This window comes from Scyliorhinus canicula, chromosome 27, assembly GCF_902713615.1.
Source record: "Scyliorhinus canicula chromosome 27, sScyCan1.1, whole genome shotgun sequence".
NCBI classification, from domain to species: domain Eukaryota; kingdom Metazoa; phylum Chordata; class Chondrichthyes; order Carcharhiniformes; family Scyliorhinidae; genus Scyliorhinus; species Scyliorhinus canicula.
Genome location: NC_052172.1, coordinates 15,124,809 through 15,140,956, shown reverse-complemented (window position 1 = coordinate 15,140,956; position 16,148 = coordinate 15,124,809). Strand labels below are relative to the sequence as shown.

The 16,148-nt window shown below is 53.7% G+C and overlaps 1 protein-coding gene across 4 annotated transcripts in view; it reads left to right on the top strand.

Moving 5' to 3' along the window:
• The window catches only part of npas1 (neuronal PAS domain protein 1), a 402,370-nt gene that overhangs the window by 369,695 nt on the left and 16,527 nt on the right, over nucleotides 1–16,148 (top strand). For all 4 annotated transcript variants that reach the window (XM_038786009.1, XM_038786006.1, XM_038786007.1 and 1 more), the window contains 2 exons: nucleotides 6,131–6,246; nucleotides 14,012–14,205. In XM_038786009.1, coding sequence (XP_038641937.1) covers nucleotides 6,131–6,246; nucleotides 14,012–14,205 — 310 coding nt within the window. The remainder of the gene's footprint in view (nucleotides 1–6,130; nucleotides 6,247–14,011; nucleotides 14,206–16,148) is intronic.

Genomic DNA, 16,148 nt, shown 5'->3' with positions numbered 1-16,148 from the left:
CTCCACGCAGCGGGAACACGGAACGAATAAAGACATTTCGCTCAAACGGAAAGGATTTCTGCACCGCTGTCGGCTGCAACGTAGCATTTAACACGGAAGGGATGACACGCTGCAGCATTGCTGCATCAAGAATTGGAAGCAATGGGGCGTTAACAGGAAGGAGTTTGGGATTAGATATGATGGGAATGAATGGGAAGGATAGAGATCCATTGGAATTGTGTACAGTAGGGCAGCACGGTGGCGCAGTGGTTAGCACTGCTGCCTCCCGGCGCCAAGGTCCCGGGTTCGAATCCCGATCTGGGTCACTGTCCTTGTGGAGTTTCCCTGTGTCTGCGTGGGTCTCATAAGAACATAAGAACTAGGAGCAGGAGTAGGCCATCTGGCCCCTCGAGCCTGCTCCGCCATTCAATTAGATCATGGCTGATCTTTTGTGGACTCAGCTCCACTTTCCGGCCCGAACACCATAACCCTTAATCCCTTTATTCTTCAAAAAACTATCTATCTTTACCTTAAAAACATGTAATGAAGGAGCCTCAACTGCTTCACTGGGCAAGGAATTCCATAGATTCACAACCCTTTGGGTGAAGAAGTTCCTCCTAAACTCAGTCCTAAATCTACTTCCCCTTATTTTGAGGCTATGCCCCCTAGTTCTGCTGTCACCTGCCAGTGGAAACAACCTGCCCGCATCTATCCTATCTATTCCCTTCATAATTTTAAATGTTTCTATAAGATCCCCCCTCATCTTTCTAAATTCCAACGAGTACAGTCCCAGTCTACTCAACCTCTCCTCATAATTCAATCCCTTCAGCTCTGGGATTAACCTAGTGAATCTCCTCTGCACACCCTCCAGCGCCAGTTCGTCCTTTCTCAAATAAGGAGACCAAAACTGAACACAATACTCCAGGTGTGGCCGCACTAACACCTTATACAATTGCAACATAACCTCCCTAGTCTTAAACTCCATCCCTCTAGCAATGAAGGACAAAATTCCATTTGCCTTCTTAATCACCTGTTGCACTTGTAAACCAACCTTCTGTGACTCATGCACTAGCACACCCAAGTCTCTCTGAACAGCGGCATGCTTTAATATTTTATCGTTTAAATAATAATCCCGTTTGCTGTTATTCCTACCAAAATGGATAACCTCACATTTGTCAACATTGTATTCCATCTGCCAGACCCTAGCCCATTCACTTAACCTATCCAAATCCCTCTGCAGACTTCCAGTATCCTCTGCACTTTTCGCTTTACCACTCATCTTAGTGTCATCTGCAAACTTGGACACATTGCCCTTGGTCCCCAACTCCAAATCATCTATGTAAATTGTGAACAATTGTGGGCCCAACACGGATCCCTGAGGGACACCACTAGCTACTGGTCTCGCCCCCACAACCCAAAGATGTGCAGGGTAGGTGGATTGGCCACGCTAAATTGCCCCTTAATTGGAAAAAATGAATTGAGTACACTAAATTTATATTTGAAAACAGGAATTGTGTACAGTGGGATCGAATTGGAAGGGGATTGATCCATTGGGATTATATGGCATGGGAGTGGAAGGGAAGGTAGTCATTCCGATGGGATTATATGCAATGGGAATGATTTGATCCATTGCAGTTGTAAACAGCTGGAGTGAATGGGAAGGGAATCTATTGGAATTGTATACAATGGGAGTGAATGGAAATGGGATGGTCCATGGGATTTTAGACAGTGAATTAGTTTGGATCACAGTGTTATCCATGACGATACTCCCAACTTTTCTGCCTTTCCCCTTTTTCCTGACGGTACAAACCTGCGTGGGGCACCGTTCCCCAAACGCCTACCGGAGCCAAGCCACGACCTGCGCTCAGCACATAATCCACTCCACAGTCAGGAGAAAACGCCCTGGATCTCCCCCCCCAACTCCCGGACTTGGGGTTCTGAAGCGCTATGTAACATCCCAGGAGCCACCTTGGTCAAGATCAACAATCCCAAGCCAGGGAAACCATCCCCCTATCTCAGTATCCCACATGAATTAGTGAGCCAGAGGGCTGTGTGTTCCAGAGGATGGTGCGTAAAATTCTAGTGCGACACTCCCAGAGCAGCACTGAGGGAGGGTCAGGTGAGACGTTAAACCCTGTCAACCCTCCCAGTTGGGTGTAAAAGAGTCCATGTCCCTCTTTTGAGCAGGGGAGTTATTACCAGCGCCCTGGCCAATATTTTTTGCACATGAAAGTACAAATTAAGAGCTGTCTGAGGCCATTCGGCCCCTCCTCCGCCATTCAGTAAGAGCTGAAGATCAGAGTTCCTGTTCCCCACCACCCTTTAAGCGGCCCCCCTCCCCATGAGGTTGATGAGTTGCCCCTTGTTCTGGCCTCCCCCCACCCGGGGGCGGCCGGTTTAGCTCGGTCGGCTGGACGGCTGGTTGGTGATGCGGAGCGAGGCCAGCATGGCCGGTTCAATCCCCGCCCCGGCTGAGGTTATCCATCAAGACTCCCGTCTTCTCAACCTTGCCCCTCGCCTGAGGTGTGGTGACCCTCAGATTAAATCACCCCCAGTCAGCTCTCCCCCCCGCTGAGAGGGGAAAGCAGCCAGTGGTCAGCTGGGACTATGGGGCCTTTACTTTACATTCTGGCATCGACATGGCCACCTTTAATGTCTGTATGCTGACAATAAAATAATAAAAAAGAGAGTGTATTGCATTATTCTTTTTATTCTAATTTCAAGAACTAATTAAAGATTTATAAGAAGTACGAGGGAAAGTATGAAGTACAAAGCCATAGCCTCCAGCAACCCAGATTCCGCAGTACAGCTGCAGGCTCTTAGAATGGAATTTATCCAATTTTTCTTTTGACTTTCACAATAGTCCGAGTTTGGAAGGACTGAGGCAGAGCCAAATCCAACAATTATAATCCCATCCCTTTCCCTATCCCGCGGAGAATGCCGGCTCGTGACAATTCTCTCCCCTCCGCTCCCCCCCCCCCCCCCAGTTTCCATTTCATTCCCGGCCTTCCTTAATCTTGGAGTCACAAAGTCCTGCAGTACGGACATTCAGGGGAGGACCTTTCACCCGCAAATTTCCCCCCCCCCCCCAAACCACTCAACGTCCTGGCTTCCATCGAATCCGCAGAACGGTGCAGGAGGGGGCCATTCGGCCCATCGGGATTGCACTGAGCTTCTGAAAGAGCCCCCCCCCCCCCACCGAGGCCCACATCCCCGACCTTGAACCCCGTTACCTTCGCTGCCGCTGGGCCCAGATCCTGGGATTCCCTCCCAGCACTGTGGGTGTTGTGCTTGCCAACCCACCAGGATTAGGCCTGGAATCTCCAGGAATTGGAGACTCAATCTCCGGGACACCGCCGTGTGCGACCCTGGAGAAAAATCATCGGGACGTTAAAAAAAGATTGTGTTTTTTTTCTTTAAATTTAGGGTACCCAATTCAGTTTTCCAATTGAGGGGCAATTTAGCGTGGCCAATCCACCTACCCTGCACATCTTTGGGTTGTGGGGGTGAAACCCACGCAGACACGGGGAGAATGTGCAAACACCACACGGACAGCGACCCAGAGCCGGTATCGAACCCGGGACCTTGGCGCCGTGAGGCGGCTGTGTTAGTCACCGTGCTGCCCTGAAAGATTGTGGGCGCGATTCTCCGACCCCCACGCGGGTGGGAGAATCGCGGGAGGGCCGGGCGATTCATGCCACGCCACCCTGGCACCCGCACGCGATTCTCCCACCCCCCCCTCCAAAACGGCGTGTCGCGTTTTGCGACAGGCCGCTCGGAGAATCGTCGCTCCGGTCGAGCGGCGAATCCCCGGCCCGGATGGGCCGAGCGGCCTGCCTAATACGACCGGTTCACGCCGGCACCAACCACACCGGGTCGCCGCCGGCGTGAACAGCGCGCGAACGCTGCGTGTGGGGCCTGTGGGGGGGGCGGAGGGAGGATCGAGCACCGGGGGGTGCTCAGGAGGGGTCTGGCCCGCGATTGGTGCCCACCGATCGTCGGGCCGGCGTCTCTGAAAGATTCACTCTTTTCCCTCCGCCGCCCAGCAGGATCAATCCTCCATGTCTTGCGGGGCGGTGGAGGGTAGGATGGTAACCGCGTATGCGCAGGTGATGTCATTTAGGTGCCGCCGGCCGCGTCATTCAGGCGGCGCCGCTTTGACGTGAGCGTCAAGGCCCGGCGCCCGAGATTGACGCGCCGCTGCTCCTAGACCCCTGGGGGTGGGAGAATAGGGGGCGAGGAGCGGCCTCCGACGCCGGGGTGAAACACTCCGGGTTTCACTCCGGCGTCAGCACTTTGTCTCCCTTTGGGAGAATCGCGGCCCGTGTTTTTGTCGCCATTTTGTATGTACACGTCTCTTCCCCAGATGTAAAAATATTGAAAATGGGGGTTGAAAGGCTGCTTGAGTGACAGTCGAGCATCATCCGATTGGGTAATGTGTCTTTTGTGCTTTGCGATTGGCGCAGGAAGGCCGGACGTCACAGGGACGGACGTACTAATGGCTGGAATGTGGGGGGAAAGTCATGTGATGGGGCCTCCAGGATTGGGTTCCATCACAGTTGACAACCCTGGTGTCCGCAGCCACACCACATGGCCCGCGACTGTTCGAGATGGCGCCTCACCTGCGCCATCTCAAGGGGAAGCAAGGGACGGGCAACAAATACGGGCCTCAGCCAGCGAAGCGAAGGATAACCAACAAAAGGAAAATGGCACTGATGCATTGATTGCTGTCTATGTAAGAGAGAACGGAATGGAGGGATACAAGACAGGAAGATGGGCCCTTTGGGAGTGGAGTGAGCGGGGGTGGGGTTTGGGACATACACAATGGCTGTCTGATAGCACATCTGGAAACCACTGCTTGAAGCTGCAACGGGGAAAAAACCCATTGCTGACTCGATCGCTGTGCGTGCACACGACTGTTGAGGGACTTCTAGTCAGAGGTCGACAGATCTTCGGGAATCACGGAATGTGGGGATAGTCAAAAAGGTACAATGCAGGCCAGGCCGGGTAAGGGCGGCAGATTTTCTTCCCTGAACAGGGACATTAATGAACCAGATGGGGGTTTTACCACAATCGATGATCGTTGTCACGGTCGCCGTTACCGAGGCCGGCTTTAAATCCCAGATTTTATTCACTGAATTTAAATTCCACCAGCTGCCGGGGTGGGATTCAAACTCGTGCCCCCCCCGGGGTGGGATTCAAACTCGTGCCCCCCCCCCCCCCCCCCCCCCCCCCCTGCCCAGAGTGGACATTATGCAGTCAGCAGCGAACATCCCCGCTTCTGGCCTTATGATGGAAGGGAAGGTCATTGATGAAGCAGCTGAAGGTGGTTGGGGCCGAGGACACTACCCTGAGGGACTCCTGCAGTGACGTCCTGGAGCTGAGATGATTGACCGCCAACCCCCACAACCACCTTTGTCCCGGGCACGACTCCAACCAGCGGAGATCTTTCCCCCTGATTCCCATGGGGGAATATCTTTCCGAGTCAGGGCGGTGGGCGTCTCGGAGGGGAACCTCCAGGTGGGTGGTGTTCCCCAGGTATCTGCTGCCCTCGTCCTTCTAGATGGGGAGAGGTTGAGGGCGGGAGGTGCTGGCGAAGGGGCCTTGGCGAGTCGCTTGCAGAGAAATTGGGTAACTGGCAAATTATATTAGATAGCTCTTCGTTAACTTGTGAGGAAAAGATATTGGAATCAATTACTGTTGGTGATGGATTTGACATGGACAGATGTAGCCTTCAATAAATAGATTATGGATAATTACTCGGTGATGTTGAACTGTAAGTGAAAGGAGCCCAATACCCAAGGAATAATGTTTAAAATCGAGTGATGTTATATGGACTTCAGTGAAGTCATTTATATTGGATGGACAGTGAATGTTATTGGACAGAAAGTGAAAACAAGGCTGGATAAATAACAAGTCGCATTGTAAAGATGTCGGGCGGCTGATCATCATTGGACGGAGTTGACATTAGCATTGGATGGTTTGCTGGACTTTGCATTCATTACTGTGAAACCTTCAAACGGACGGAATAGCTCAGTAGCTTGTCACTAGTTACACATCGTCGGACATGTGTCACTGACCGTCAGACCAGCTTCATCTCTTAGGGTCAAGATTGAGCCGGCCACTGTCACTGCCTTTGTGATTTTCACAGACTCGGGAAGTCCTGGTCTCCTGGGTGAAGACAATGTGTTGGAGCGAACCTTCTTCGTTCGTATGAAGTCAACACTGACCAAACGAGGGGTTCATGTCAAATCTTCAGGATACAAGGTGAGCCGCGGGCGGTGACTAACTAACCGGGGGCGGTGACTAACTAACCGGGGGCGGTGACTAACTAACCAGCGGGCGGTGACTAACTAACCAGGGGGCGGTGACTAACTAACCAGGGGGTGGTGACTAACTAACCAGGGGGCGGTGACTAACTAACCAGGGGGTGGTGACTAACTAACTAGGGGGCGGTGACTAACTAACCAGGGGGTGGTGACTATCTAACCGGGGGCGGTGACTAACTAATCGGGGGCGGTGACTAACTAACCGGGGGCGGTGACTAACTAACCAGGGGGCGGTGACTAACTCACCAGGGCGCGGTGACTAACTAACCAGGGGCGGTGACTAACTAACCGGGGCGGTGACTAACTAACCGGGGCGGTGACTAACTAACCAGGGGGCGGTGACTAACTCACCAGGGGGCGGTGACTAACTAACCAGGGGCGGTGACTAACTAACCAGGAGCGGTGACTAACTAACCAGGGGGTGGTGACTAACTAACCGGGGGTGGTGACTAACGCACGAGGGGCAGGTGACTAACTAACCAGGGGCGGTGACTAACTAACCAGGGGCGGTGACTAACTAACCAGTGGGCGGTGACTAACTAACCAGGGGGAGGTGACTAACCAGGGGGCGGTGACTAACTAACCAGGGGGCAGTGACTAACTAACCAGGGGGCGGTGACTAACTCACTAGCGGGCGGTGACTAACTCACTAGGGGGCGGTGACTAATTCACCAGGGGGCGGTGACTAACTAACCAGGGGGCGGTGACTGACTAACCAGGGGGTGGTGACTAACTAACCAAGGGGTGGTGACTAACCCACCAGGGAACGGTGACTAACCCACCAGGGGAGGTGACTAACCCACGAGGGGGAGGTGACTAACTAACCAGGGGGCGGTGACTAACTAACCAGGGGGTGGTGACTAACTAACCAGGGGGAGGTGACTAACTAACCAGGGGGTGGTGACTAACTAACCAGGGGAGGTGACTAACCCACCAGGGGGAGGTGACTAACTAACCAGTGGGTGGAGACTAACTAACCAGGGGGTGGTGACTAACTAACCAAGGGGAGGTGACTAACTAACCAGGGGGTGGTGACTAACTAACCAGGGGGCGGTGACTAACTAACCAGGGGGCAGTGACTAACTAACCAGGGGGTGGTGACTAACTAACCAGGGGGCGGTGACTAACTAACCAGGGGGCAGTGACTAACTAACCAGGGGGCGGTGACTAACTCACTAGCGGGCGGTGACTAACTCACTAGGGGGCGGTGACTAATTCACCAGGGGGCGGTGACTAACTAACCGGGGGTGGTGACAACTAACCAGGGGCAGGTGACTAACTAACCAGGGGGCAGTGACTAACTAACCAGGGGCGGTGACTAACTAACCACTGGGCGGTGACTAACTAACCAGGGGGAGGTGACTAACCAGGCGGCGGTGACTAACTAACCAGGGGGCAGTGACTAACTAACCAGGTGGCGGTGACTAACTCACTAGCGGGCGGTGACTAACTCACTAGGGGGCGGTGACTAATTCACCAGGGGGCGGTGACTAACTAACCAGGGGGCGGTGACTAACTAACCAGGGGGTGGTGACTAACTAACCAGGGGGTGGTGACTAACCCACCAGGGAACGGTGACTAACCCACCAGGGGAGGTGACTAACCCACGAGGGGGAGGTGACTAACTAACCAGGGGGCGGTGACTAACTAACCAGAGGGTGGTGACTAACTAACCAGGGGGTGGTGACTAACTAACCAGGGGAGGTGACTAACCCACCAGGGGGAGGTGACTAACTAACCAGTGGGTGGAGACTAACTAACCAGGGGGTGGTGACTAACTAACCAAGGGGAGGTGACTAACTAACCAGGGGGTGGTGACTAACTAACCAGGGGGCGGTGACTAACTAACCAGGGGGCAGTGACTAACTAACCAGGGGGCGGTGACTAACTCACTAGCGGGCGGTGACTAACTCACTAGGGGGCGGTGACTAATTCACCAGGGGGCGGTGACTAACTAACCAGGGGGCGGTGACTAACTAACCAGGGGGTGGTGACTAACTAACCAGGGGGTGGTGACTAACCCACCAGGGAACGGTGACTAACCCACCAGGGGAGGTGACTAACCCACGAGGGGGAGGTGACTAACTAACCAAGGGGAGGTGACTAACTAACCAGGGGGTGGTGACTAACTAACCAGGGGGCGGTGACTAACTCACTAGCGGGCGGTGACTAACTCACTAGGGGGCGGTGACTAACTAACCAGGGGGCGGTGACTACCTAACCAGGGGGTGGTGACTAACTAACCAGGGGGTGGTGACTAACTAACCAGGGGAGGTGACTAACCCACCAGGGGGAGGTGACTAACTAACCAGTGGGTGGAGACTAACTAACCAGGGGGTGGTGACTAACTAACCAAGGGGAGGTGACTAACTAACCAGGGGGCGGTGACTAACTAACCAGGGGGTGGTGACTAACCCACCAGGGGGAGGTGACTAACTAACCAGGGGGTGGTGACTAACTAACCAGGGGCGGTGACTAACTAACCAGGGGGCGGTGACTAACTAACCAGGGGGCGGTGACTAACTAACCAAGGGGAGGTGACTAACGAACCAGGGGGCGGTGACTAACTAACCAAGGGGAGGTGACTAACGAACCAGGGGGCGGTGACTAACCCACCAGGGGCGGTGACTAATTCACCAGGGGGCGGTGACTAACTCACTAGGGGGCGGTGACTAACTAACCAGGGGCGGTGACTAACTAACCAGAGGGCGGTGACTAACTAACCAGAGGGCGGTGACTAACTCACTAGGGGGCGGTGACTAACTCACTAGGGGGCGGTGACTAACTAACCAGGTGGCGGTGACTAATTCACCAGGGGGCGGTGACTAACTAACCGGGGGCAGTGACTATTTCACGGAGCGGTGACTAACTCACTAGGGGGCGGTGACTAACTAACCAGGCGGCCATGACTAACTCATCAGGGGGCGGTGACTAACTCACTAGGGGGCGGTGACTAACTCACTAGGGGGCGGTGACTAACTCACTAGGGGGCGGTGACTAACCCACTGGGGGCGGTGACTAACTCACTAGGTTAGGATTATGGTGACTAAATCACTAGGTTATGGTGACTAACCCACTAGGTTATGGTGACTATCCCACCAGGTGACAGTGACTCTGCCCCAAGCCAGTGAACCCAGTTGTGAGGCAGTTACATTCACAGCCAGTTATCCGAGGGGTTAGTAATCCCCGAGTTAGGAAACAGCATTAATGTCGGCAGTCAGTCAGGGAAGGGCGGTATGACCAGCGATTATTGGTGCAGCTACAGGAGAGACTCCTTCGTTAAATTGACCCGACCTTTTTAATTACACTCCCGTTTTAAACAGCAAACAACCTTCCCCTGGCGAAGGTGTTATTAATCTCCATTATTGCAATTAATTAAATCTCCCCCCAATTTGTACCCCCACAACCTCTCCACTGCCCCCTCCCCTCTCACCCTCCCCCCCTCAGTCTCACCCTCTTCTTCCCTCAGCCCCTCAGCCTGCCCCCTTCACCTCACTACCGGTCTGTCACCCTCTCCCTCAGCCCCCCTCCTTTATCACCCTCCCCCTACCAACTCTCTCCTCGCTCGGCGTCTCCCTCCTCGACCCCATCCCAGGAAATCTCAGTCATCCAGATCTGCCATGGGTCACACTGCCTCCGCCCTCCTCTCCCTCCCTCTCCTTCCTCAGACTCTCCCTCTCTCCCCTCTCTCCCCTCACACCCTCTCTCCCCTCTCGCCCTCTCTCCCCTCACACTCTCTCTCCTTCGCCCTCTCTCCCCTCACACTCTCTCTCCTTCGCCCTCTCCCTCTCTCCCTTGCCTCTCACCTACACCTTCTCTCCCCCTTCTCTCTCCCCCACACCCTATCTCCCTCACCCTCTCTCCCTCACCCTCTCTCCCTCACCCTCTCTCCTCTCTCCCTCGCCTCTCTCCCTCGCCCTCTCTCCCCTCACATTCTCTCTCCTTTGCCCTCTCTCCCCTACACCTTCTCTCCTTCTTCTCTCTCCTCTCACACCCTCTTTCCCTCACCCTCCCTCTTTCCCCTCACACCCTCTCCTTCACCCTTTCTCCCGCTCCCTCGCTCCCTCGCCCTCTCTCCCCTCACACCCTCTCCCTCACCCTCTCTCCCTCGCCTTACCTCCCTTCGCCCTCTCTCCCTCAACCACTCCCCTTGCCTGCTAACCCTCACTCTCTCCCTCACCCTCTCTCCCACCTCACCCTCCTTACCCCTCACCCTCTTCCCCTCACCACCTCTTTTGTCCCCCCCCCGCCCTCGCTCTCTCCTCCACCTTCCCTCTGCCCCCTTTTCACTACCCTACCCTCTTTCGCCCTCTCTCCTCCCCCCTCTGCCCCCTCTCTCTCTCCTCCCTCGTGGCCTAGTTCCTGCCGTTGATGAGGGAGATTGAATTTGAGGCTGCTTCGAGGGTGGGATAGGTCCTGAGGATTGGATGTGTTTCTGTTGAAGGTGAGTTGGGGAGCTGGGTGCTTACATCCATCTCCCACATCTGCGAACATCTAAACGTGAAGCGGCCGAGACCTTGAGGCTGGGACTGGCGGGGGGGGGGGGGGGGGGGGGGGGGGGATTGCTGAGAAGGGTCGGTGTTTCCCGGTTGTTCTAGAATGTTCTGTCTCCAGCTCTCTCATCTCTCACCTTGATATCCAGCAGCAGATAATACAACAGCTTCTGTCTCACATCACGAACTGCGCTTTACATAAAAGGCATTTTTGTGGGCAGCACGGTGGCGCAGTGGTTAGCACTGCTGCATCACGGCGCCGAGGTCCCAGGTTCGATCCCGGCTCTGGGTCACTGTCCATGTGGAGTTTGCACATTCTCCCCCGTGTCTGCGTGGGTTTCGCCCCCCACAACCCAAAGATGTGCAGGGTAGGTGGATTGGCCAGGCTAAATTGCCCCTGAATTAGAAAAAATAATTGGGTGCCCTAAATTTATTAAAAAAAATAAAAGGCTGTTTGTGTCTGGGCTCTATCGCTAACTGAAGTATTACCGCTACAATAAGAATGTATTCATGTGCGCAGAGGTGTGCACCTCCACAATGGCCCAGTGTGTTCATGATTCACAGAGATCTCTGTTGCCTATGTCATCTCTCCCCACACTATCGGTTCTCCGCCTCTGTCTCTCTCTCTCTCTCTCTCTCTCCTATCTCTCCCCACACTATCTGTTTTCCGCCTCTGTCTCTCTCTCTCTCTCTCCTATCTCTCCCCACACTATCGGTTCTCCGCCTCTGTCTCTCTCTCTCTCTCTCTCTCTCCTATCTCTCCCCACACTATCTGTTCTCCGCCTCTGTCTCTCTCTCTCTCTCTCCTATCTCTCCCCACACTATCTGTTCTCCGCCTCTGTCTCTCTCTCTCTCTCTCTCCTCTCCTATCTCTCCCCACACTATCTGTTCTCCGCCTCTGTCTCTCTCTCTCTCTCTCTCTCTCCTATCTCTCCCCACACTATCTGTTCTCCGCCTCTCTCTCTCTCTCTCTCTCTCCTATCTCTCCCCACACTATCTGTTTTCCGCCTCGGTCTCTCTCTCTCTCTCTCTCTCTCCCTCTCCTATCTCTCCCCACACTATCTGTTTTCCGCCTCTGTCTCTCTCTCTCTCTCTCTCTCTCCTATCTCTCCCCACAGTATCTGTTTTCCGCCTCTGTCTCTCCCTATCTCTATTCCTCCGTGTGTCTCCATCCTCCAATCTCCCTCGCAACTCTTCCAAAGGCACAAATGCAGGCCACTCAGCCCAACTGGCCCATACTAGCCCTTAGTGCTCCACTTGAGCCTCCCCCCCCACCCCTCCGTCTCTCTCTCTCCCTCTCCATCCTTCTCCTGCTTTCTGCTGACCGAATGTCACCCGCGGCACGTTCCGCGTCACTCGCCTCGACTACTCGCTGTGGGAGCGAGTCCCTCTCGCCTCTCTCTGGGTCAAGAGGTTTCTTCTGGATTCCCAACTGGGGGGGTGACAGACTCCTACTGACGCAACCCCCCCCCCCCCCCAACCCCAGGGGGCTCTCTAACAACTGGAAACATCTCACCGTCCGCCCCTTCGTAACTTCGAAGCAAAACGTAACAGCCAAGATCTGCCTTGACATAGCGCCTTCCACGACCACGGGACCTCTGGCGCTGCCTTGCGGCCAATGGGGTCCACCCGCTGAAGGGCAGTCGCTGGCGTGAAGCAGGAAACGCAGCAGCCGATTGCCGCACAGCAAGATCCCGCACGCAGCAAGGTGATAACGACCCCCAGATAATCTGTCCATTGTTGGTCGAGGGATAAATGTTGGTCACGACACTGGGGAGGAATGCACCCTCCCCTCCCCAGCCCTCCCCCCCCCTCAGCCCCCCTCAGCCCCACCCTCCTGCCCCCAGCCCCCCTCCCCAGCCCCAATCCCACACGCCTCCCTCCCCCTTTCAAAATAGTGTCCACGGGATCTTTCACACCCACCCGAGCAGGGGGGCCTCGATTTTAATATCTCATCTGAGGGGCAACATGGTAGCACAGTGGTTAGCACTGCTGCCTCACAGCTCCAGGGTCACAGGTTCAATTCCCCGTTGGGTCGCTGTCTGTGCGGAGTCTGCACGTTCTCCCCGTGTCTGCGTGGGTTTCCTCCAAAGGTCTGCCGGGGTAGGTGGATTGGCTAAATTGCCTCTTAATTGGAAAAGAAATGAATTGGGTACTCTAAATTTCAAAAAAGAGATAATCTCATAATCTCACCCGCAGAGAGCCGGCGGTACGGTCAACCAGACCCACTCCCGTGTCACCTTGACAATTGACAGCATGTAATATTGGCAAAGACTTCAAATTAGCGAGAGGGCTTTTGACATTATTTTTTTTTTACATTATTTTTTTGACAAATGCCTTTCCCTCTGCCAGAGGAAGGATTTCAGACTGTGGAGCAGGGCTGCCCCCTCGTGGCGGAATTTAGCAACAGCGGCAGCTTCGAGCCCAAAACATTCGGCCTCTTCAAAGAATTGGCGCTTTATAGAACAGTACAGCACAGAACAGGCCCTTCGGCCCTCGATGTTGTGCCGAGCAATGATCACCCTACTTAAACCCACGTAACCCGTATACCCGTAACCCAACAATCCCCCCATTAACCTTACACTACGGGCAATTTAGCATGGCCAATCCACCTAACCCACACATCTTTGGACTGTGGGAGGAAACCGGAGCACCCGGAGGAAACCCACGCACACACGGGGAGGACGTGCAGACTCCACACAGACAGTGACCCAGCCGGGAATTGAACCTGGGACCCTGGAGCTGTGAAGCATTGATGCTAACCACCATGCTACCGTGAGGCTTCCTCTGCAATTTGTTACCCTCCACCTGGCCATTTCTCTCTGTGCTCCTTCTCTGGTTTTTTTCCACTTTAGTTTTCGTCTCTCCCTTTCACTTTTCTGGCACTCCAGCATAGTATATACTGAGGAAGGAATGGCCACACTGTTAGGCCGAGACAGGTTCAGGGGAAATTCTGTCCCCTGGTGCCCTGGCCGAAATCTGGCCCTCGACCGACAACACCGAAAGCAGATTACGGGGGCAATCGACGCACTGCTGTTTATGGGATCTTGCTGTGCAGACACCCCCCCCCCCGACACAGGAATACGCGGTCGTTGAGTTCTGAATGATGGGTAGCCAATGCAAATGCCGTTGATATGTCTCGAGGAGGTGCGACATGTCAGAGGAATTGTGGACCCCTCCCCAGGGTGAATTTCGTTCTTTCTGTCGCAGGTTATTCACGTCACGGGGCGTTTACGATCTCGGATTTCGCTGCCTCACACTCGCGCCCTTCCCACCAGCTTCATGGGAATGGTAGCCCTGGCCCATACACTCCCTCCTTCCACCATTAACGAGGTCCGGATCGAGTGCCACATGTTTGTATCCAGGGTCAGCCTGGATCTGCAGATCATCTACTGTGAGAACAGGTTAGTGTCTCCACTGCCAGCGGATGGGAAGGGCTCGGAACATCGACCAGGATAGTCCCTCCTGACATACAGTCACAGCCGACGACATCCCCTTCCACTCCCAACAACCATCTGCACATTTTAAAATCATTTTTTAAATTTTAATCTCAGACTCTTGCTCCATTTATTTACCTATCCATGTGTCTGTTCGTCCTCTGTCTAACTGTCGTGTGTCCATTCATCAGTTTGTCTTTCCTCTCTGTCTCTCTTTTTCTCTCCTTGCCCATCTCTCTCTCTTTCTCTACCTCTCTTTCTCTCGCTGTCGTGCCCACTCTCTCTCTTCATGTCTCTTGCACTTTGTCTCTCTGTGGTCATGTCTCTCTCTCTCTGTTCACCTCTCTATCGCTCATTTCCTCTCTGTCTCTCTTTCCCTCGGTTTCTCTCTCATTTTCTTTCTGTCTCTCGCTCTCTCTCTCTCTCTGTTCATCTATCTCTCTCTGTCTCTCACACTCTCATTCTCTCCCTGTCTCTCACACTCTCATTCTCTCCCTGTCTCTCACACGCTCTCTGTCTCGCTCTCACTCTCTTTCTATTCATGTCCCTCTCTGTCTCTCACTCTCTCTCTATCTCTCACGCTCTCTCTATCTCTCATGCGCTCTCTCTGACTCTCACGCTCTCTGTCTCTCACTCTCTCTGTCTCTCACGCTCTACCTCTCACTCTCTCTGTCTCTCACGCGCTCTCTATCTCTCACGCGCTCTCTCTGTCTCTCACTCTCTCTATCTCTCACGCGCTCTCTATCTCTCGCGCTCTCTCTGTCTCTCACTCTCTCCCTGTCTCTCACACGCTCTCTGTCTCACTCTCACTCTCTCTTTCTGTTCATGTCCCTCTCTGTCTCTCACTCTCTCTCTGTCTCTCACTCTCTCTCTCTGTCTCTCACGCTCTCTGTCTCTCTCTCTCTCTGTCTCTCACTCTCTCTCTCTGTCTCTCACGCTCTCTGTCTCTCTCTCTCTGTCTCTCACGCTCTCTCTATCTCTCACGCGCTCTCTCTGTCTCTCACTCTCTCCCTGTCACTCACACGCTCTCTGTCTCGCTCTCACTCTCTCTTTCTGTTCATGTCCTTCTGTCTCTCACTCTCTCTGTCTCTCACACTCTCTGTCTCTCACTCTCTCTCAGTCTCTCACGCTCTATCTATCTCTGTCTCTCACGCGCTCTCTCGATCTTGCTCTCACTCTCTCTCTCTCTCTTTCTGTTCATGTCCCTCTGTCTCGCGCTCCCATTCTCTCTCCCTCCCTGTTCCTCACTCTCTCTCTCGCTCTTGCTTTGTCTGCCTGTCGTCTGTTTAATTATCTGTACTGTCACTCTTTATTCATCTGTCTATCCCATTGGTCGGTCTGCCTATTTAGCTGTCTTTCTGTTGGTCTACCTGTCCATCGGTCTGCTTAATCTAACAGTCTGTCGGCTGCACACGTGTGTCCAATGGCCTGTTTGTTTTATCTTCATGCATCCTGAAGCGTGTCTGCCTTGTGTACCTGCTTGGAGTAGTCTGCTGGGCCAATTACAGGGTTCTCGTTACCTGTCACAGGAACGAGCAGGTCAGATACACGTTCTGTAAGATCGCGCAGCATTGGACAACATGGAGACAGTGACAAGTTCCCCGTGAGTGAGTGAGAGACAGAGACAAGAGAACACAGTTGATTGGAAACGGTATCTCTGCTACTTAATCTGCTCTGTCTCCATCTGCCGCCTGTGTATCTGTATCTATCTGTCTATCTCTCCACTTATCTATCTATCCATTGGTCCTTTAGTCTATCCATCTACATCATATGTCTAGTAGACAGGAGGAGCGATGGATGGACACGTAAATGGAGAGATAGACACGCACGATACAAGTAGATTAATGTCAATTCTGTCAGCATTTTGAATATCAAATTAGATTTCTGTTTAAATTTAATTTTGTACAGAA